Source organism: Cotesia glomerata, linkage group LG6 (assembly GCF_020080835.1).
Source record: "Cotesia glomerata isolate CgM1 linkage group LG6, MPM_Cglom_v2.3, whole genome shotgun sequence".
Lineage (NCBI taxonomy): Eukaryota > Metazoa > Arthropoda > Insecta > Hymenoptera > Braconidae > Cotesia > Cotesia glomerata.
In genome coordinates, this window is record NC_058163.1 from 11,435,654 (window position 1) to 11,442,032 (window position 6,379).

The following is a 6,379-nucleotide window of genomic DNA, read 5'->3' on the forward strand; positions in this document are numbered from 1 at the left end:
TAGTAGCATAACACACCACATCCATAGTGCAGTAAGAGACCAAGAAAGTGAACAACCTATCGAAAAATTATTCAAAGTGCTGCTACCTATAGAAATAACGAATCCAATCGGGATCAAGCAATAGTTATACCCACAGCACTACTCTCGAAAAAGGAGCTCTTTAATATTTCATTAGCCCAAAAGCCCAAACTAGTGAAATATTCGTTAACGTAAGACTGAGCAGTACTCAATGTATTTTCAGGAACTTTATTTTTCTAATTACTTTTTAAATAAATCTAGAAATCTAATGATAAAAAGTTTCCGAAAAATAACATATAATTAGATCAATTTTATTTCGTAATTTTTTTTATTAGATCGACAAATGCAACCCCAAAATAAACTTTTAATAATCCATGCATTCATACAATCAAAATACAAAGACTGTATTATATACTATCATTTTAAATAATGTGCAGTGACCTTCAGCTGGGACTTATATAACTAGTCTAATAAGTTTAAAAAATACTCATAACTCGAGATTATCATGTGCCTGTCAAGAAACTAGCAATTAAATGGAACCGCTATCAGGAAAGGTTGTTTATTAGAAAGAGATTAATTGTTTATAATCTGAATCTGAGCAACAATGTTCCAAATTCTATGTTACTCTTAAAAAAACACACTTGACAATAAAATTAGTCACGTGATTGAAACAAATGAATGAATCTACCAATCTAAATATTGTTATAAGCTAGTGCGAGGATACTTGACCTTTTTTTATAAAAACCCCAATCTACTGTAGATATTTAAGCAACAATATAATAAATATTAAAAACAGTATATTTTTCATGATAATATAATAAACAACAATTTTATTGAAAATAAAGTAAGTTTATTTTAACAAAAAATGCTTTAAAGAACTTCAAGTGTAAATCAATAATAAATTTTTTAAAAGTAATAAAATTTATTTAGGTTAGACGACTGATGGATCATTTTCATCAGTTTCACAACACTGCATCAGCATTGGAACACTGGTTTGAAATCCGTCTTGAACATTAATAAATTATGGTGTCATGATGTATAATTATGTCCAACTTCATTATACTTTTATTTACTCTGGGATTAATCGGAAATTTATCAAGTAAGTTGTTACTAATCAACATATGCACTATTACAGGATTTAGTAAATGATATTACAAAGCTAGTATTTTCTTTTTAAAAATGTCAACATGAACTGGCACAGAAATCAATAAAATAGCTTATGAGTTATTTATTCATCAAAATAAGCATTTTTGCATTTTACTTCCAAACAAATAATAATTCATAAAAAAATACCTGGATATTTGATAGATTATTTATCAGTAAAGTTTGATAACGAAAAATTTGATTTTTAAGTTTACATTTACCTTACAAGTCCAACGAAGATATAATAGTACGGTTTTTTTTAATGAGTGCAACTAGAGAAACAAATAGAGATGTTTCTTAATTTAAAAAGATAAATTTATATGCAATAATTTAATGGTGACGTATTGAAAAAATGGCTATGTTAAAGAATAGAATGATTAAGAATATTTCAAATTAATAATTATACACGGAAAAAAGAAAACTCGAAAAATTAAAGTATAAAATGTAAAATCGGTCCCGTCGTTATCAAAACTAGAAAAATTACAGTTTGAAATAACATTTTTTTAAATTCAATTTTTTAATTTAATATTCAGAGCTTACAATGTAAATATTACATTCTACAATGTAATTCTTACAAAATCTGTAATAATTACAATCTGAAACTGTAATTTTTCTAGTTTTCATCACGAAGCGCCACGTTGCATTATATACTGTAATTTTTCGAGTTTTCTTTTTTCCGTCTACAAGCAAAACATCTTCAAATCCGAAACAACGATATATTTGGCATAAGGTTTAATTGTATTATAAACAGCCAATTAAAAAACTGGTATCGCGAATTTTGCTGATTCTAAACCTAGTGATTGATAAAATTTATCGATTCTAAACTTAATTATTCCCAAAATTAGCCGATTTAAAGGGGGGAGAGGAATAGAGAAAAAGGATTTTGAAAAAACTCCGTCACCAGCTTTTTTGTGAATATTTTTGCATCAATATCTTATATAATATTCTTGAAACCATCCTTAATAATGTACAAAAGCTTTTAATAAATTTACTCAAACCATTTTTCTAAAAAAAATTCGTTAAAAAGTGTATTTTTTTTACGCTGAAAACCCTACCCCTTAAACCTGGTTACTATAATACTAATTTAGGTAATTATACGGAAAGTAAGGTTTTGCGTATTTTTAGCCCCAAAAATCGAAAAATTTAATTATCGACGTTTTTTTTCGGCCGATTAATGAGAATTTTTAAAGGAAATGTTCCCAAAAAGTTGATTCCCAATATAATAAATATCTTCATTCTTTCAATACATATATTTCCATGCAAACTGAATCATATTACCAAAATTTAAAATTATATTTTAATTTTTCTCATACCATTATAACACAATTAACAAAAGTCGAATTTTCAAAACCTTTTATTATCAACTTAAATTTTCAGAAGCTACGCCAATAAATGGGACATTCGCCACCATACCGATTGATCTAAGAGCTGCGATAGAAATACAGCCTCAATTCGAAATAAGGATGGGTCAAAAATATATCTTCAAAAAAAATAACGATTCGCTAAATTTAACATGTACGATCATACAAAATGATGGTAACAAAAATCATACATTATTTGATTATATTGTCGATTGGAAAGCACCATTTTATGACAATTACACTCTGTAAGTTTTATATTAAAGGGTTGATATTTTTAAATACAATTGTTATCGAAAATATGATTTTTATTTAGTAAACCTGAAAGAGGACAAAAACGAAATGTAGCTTGGTTGTGGTTCGAAAATCTATCCGAAGATCACGATGGTAATTACACATGTAATGCTGTTACATTTAGATCTGTCATTCAATCACATCTTTCTGTTAATATCAGACTATCTGTGAAGAAAAGTAAGTAAAAAAATATCGTAACAACTCTATATATATAATAATAGAATTATGATAAGTATTCTTTATTTTAGAACCAATTAAATGGTATTGTGGACCAAAATGGTTCAGATGTCGATCTAATAATTGTATTATGGAACGATATCTTTGCGATGGTAAAGCTGATTGTGAAGAAGGAGAAGATGAAAGTGAAGCTGCTGGATGCGGTTCTGATCCTTGTTATGGTAAAGTAATGTGTGATAATCGATGTGTTCCACGAGAATGGTGTTGCAATCACCGGAACTGTAGTAAAAATTCTGCACCGCACATATGGCCAACAGAAACCCGACAAATAAGTTACATACAAACAGCATTTTATGTTGTGATGGGTAAAGATTAATTGATATCTAATGGTTAATTTTTTTCTATTTTTATATAAATTAAATTTAAAATTTCATCTATGTTTTATTACAGGTTGTGCAATGGCATTTATTTTCATAGTTACAATATTGGCGATAGCTATTTGTCGAGTACAATTTAAACGAGCAATAAATACGACATGTAATCAACGAAGTCGTAATGGTTATTGTCAAACAAATCGTGCCTCCTCTATACATGTGCCTAATCATCATGATGATCTTGATCGACCTTTAAACCGACCATTAGATGATCTTCAACAAGGTAATATTCCGTACATATTTTGAATCTTACAAGTACATTGATAATATAAATTTTGTAAATGTTTAGAAACGAGTACAATGTACAATGTAACTGGAAAACTACAGTTTACGGATTGCCTTTCGAAACCTCCGTCTTATTCAGAAATAATGGCTCTACAATCGGAAGAAGGACCTCCACCAGCTTATGTATCATGTGATGAACTCAATGAATATTGTGCCTTAAGAATGTATAATGTTCAAAATAGTTACCAACCAGACAATCTTCTACCAATTATTAGTAACTTTAGTTCTTCTCGTTGTGATGACTCCACAAGCACGCCGAACTCAATTCTAAGTATTCAAAGATTAACTTCGATGAATATACCAGTATCTTCATCATTCACAAATGGACAGAATAATGATTTAAGTGACGATATTACTACTATTATTCAAGATCCTATGTCACAGTGTACAGAAACGGATGCATTCTTGTCTGAAAATAGTAGGACAGATAATCATAAAAACTCAATAAGGAATGTTTTAAATAAAAAGAAGAAAATTTCAAATGGATGGTTTGGTCAAAATTTTAATAATATTGTAACTAGTAAGCTTTGGGTAAACAACCAAACTGATCAAAACACACCGAGTTCACCATTAGAGAGAAAAAGCTATTCTTTAGGAAACTTGAAGAGTGAAAGATCATTTTTGATAACAGATCAGCCACAATTTGTTTCGGACTGTTTAGTTCGTCCGATGCGAAAAAATAATATTAGTTCATCATTTTCAACAAATTCAAATAATCAAGTGGCAGGTCCAAGTTCTTCTGGTGTTGAAAATGATAAAAATCTACATTGAACGAAAAAGCTACTTCATTTGAGAAAAATATTTTTTTCAAAATTCTACTCTACTGTCAAGAAATTCAGTTTTCTTAATTCACCAACTTAACTCTTGAATCAATAAGTGAAATCAATAAGAAAAATCTTGGATGAGCGAAAAGTTCTCCAGAAAAATTTTGTCATCACGAAGCACTTTATTTTTTAATTTTTTTTAACAAAATTCACATACACTTCATCCAAGAATTTTTTTTTTCGGATTAAAATATGCGGTAGTAACTGTTCAAGATATTACCAACTTGATTTTGCTATCAGTGTAGACTGATGTCTCAAATATTCTTCTACCAAGTAAAAATCATTTATTCATAAATATTCAATATTAATAATTACACGATTAGTATTAATAAGAACAAATAAGATATTTAAAGAAGGATCATTCAATGTATCCTCAAAAAAAATTGTAATCTTAAATAGATTTTTAAAAAATGCGATAAGATATTGCACGCATAAATCGAGGAAGATGAATATGTAATTATTGTTAACACCTGCATTCAATCGAAAATAGTTTTTATATTAAATATATTAGGTTTCTTTAAAACCGACCTACTGCATAATCTAATATAATCGTGCAAAGAAAATTATTCCGAAATATATTTTCTATTCATGAATTATATATATAAAAAAAATTAGGAAAACGGTTGACCTTGAATGCCATCTGAAGGCCATCCCTGCAACTTCCCGCTACTTTCGTAATAAAGCGCTCAAAATTGCACTTATTAAGTTTTTGAGCTTTTCGAGCTCAAAAATATAATTTTCGTGTAGTTTTGAGCTCTCTGAGCTCAAAAGTCTGATAGAAGTTTAATAAAACACTGATTTTTGAATTTTCAAACCGCAATAACTTTTAAATGAATAAACCGAATTTTACGCGGTTGGCGGGATTCGGCGCAGTCTTTCAAATTCTATGATATATTTTCAAATACAAATTGATCAGACCGGAAATTTCGGTGTAATTTGAAAAAAACAATTTTTTTCGATTTCTTTCGTCAAAGATAACTCACGAACGAATCTAATTAACTGATATGTTTATTTATATATATTTATATTTCATAAAAAATTTCCTCAACAAAATAAAATTTTTTTTTTTTTTATCATATCTAATCAAAACCGATTTTGACCGGCTTGGTAACGATCGACGTGGTTTTTTGATGTTAAGAGCTGATTAGTTTTTGGAATTGATCGGTCAAGCCGTTTGAAAGTTATTCGAAAAAAACCACATTTGAAAAAATTTTTTTTCGCAGTTTTTTTAAGACTTCTCAAAATCTATCAGTCCGAATCGGTCCAACTTGTATTCAAAATCTAAGTTTTTTTGAACCCTTTTGAACACACACACACACACACACACACACACACACACACATACACACACACACACACACCATCGCGGGAATAATCAAGGAAGCTTCCTAGGACCTTGGAAAATTTAAAATTTAAATTTATCTTGATGAAAACTCGATTTTCGAAAAACTGGGTAAAAACAATAACTTCCCGATTTTTGAAAATTTTCAATTTTCTTAGCGGGAAGTTAAAAAAACATTGGCTTAAAAATGTGCATATTTTACAGTATTTTTTATTGATTTGTACCAGTTGGTCGTTTATTGGCAACACAATAAAGAAAAAATGTAAGTACCTGTATATGAAAAATTCAGTGTAAAAATGTATTCGGAAATACATATATACAAAACATAAAAAATAATATTATAAATATTAAAATGTGAAATATATTAATAAAATTTCGATAATATTGAGAAACTTATTGCATTCTTTCACATTTGTAAAAAATTTTTTTTATATGTAATTAAAAAATTCAAATATATCAAATATATTTGGTAGGACTATAAATAGTAGGGTGTCCGTTATTTAC

General features: G+C 28.5%; 2 protein-coding genes across 2 annotated transcripts in view; both read left to right on the forward strand.

Annotated features, from left to right (window-relative positions):
* The first annotated feature begins 356 nt into the window (after nt 1-356).
* On the forward strand, nt 357-5,181 carry LOC123266961. The gene is made up of 7 exons (XM_044731410.1): nt 357-862; nt 949-1,117; nt 2,539-2,767; nt 2,836-2,990; nt 3,062-3,355; nt 3,441-3,647; nt 3,714-5,181. The coding sequence occupies exons 2-7, from the start codon at nt 1,063-1,065 to the stop codon at nt 4,478-4,480; spliced, it is 1,707 nt and encodes a 568-aa protein (XP_044587345.1). The 5' UTR covers nt 357-862; nt 949-1,062; the 3' UTR covers nt 4,481-5,181.
* An 881-nt stretch (nt 5,182-6,062) lies between these two features.
* LOC123267908 (AFG3-like protein 2) overlaps nt 6,063-6,379 on the forward strand; it is a 23,561-nt gene continuing 23,244 nt past the window's right edge. Inside the window, exon 1 of the mRNA XM_044732796.1 lies at nt 6,063-6,078. Coding sequence (XP_044588731.1) covers nt 6,063-6,078 — 16 coding nt within the window. The remainder of the gene's footprint in view (nt 6,079-6,379) is intronic.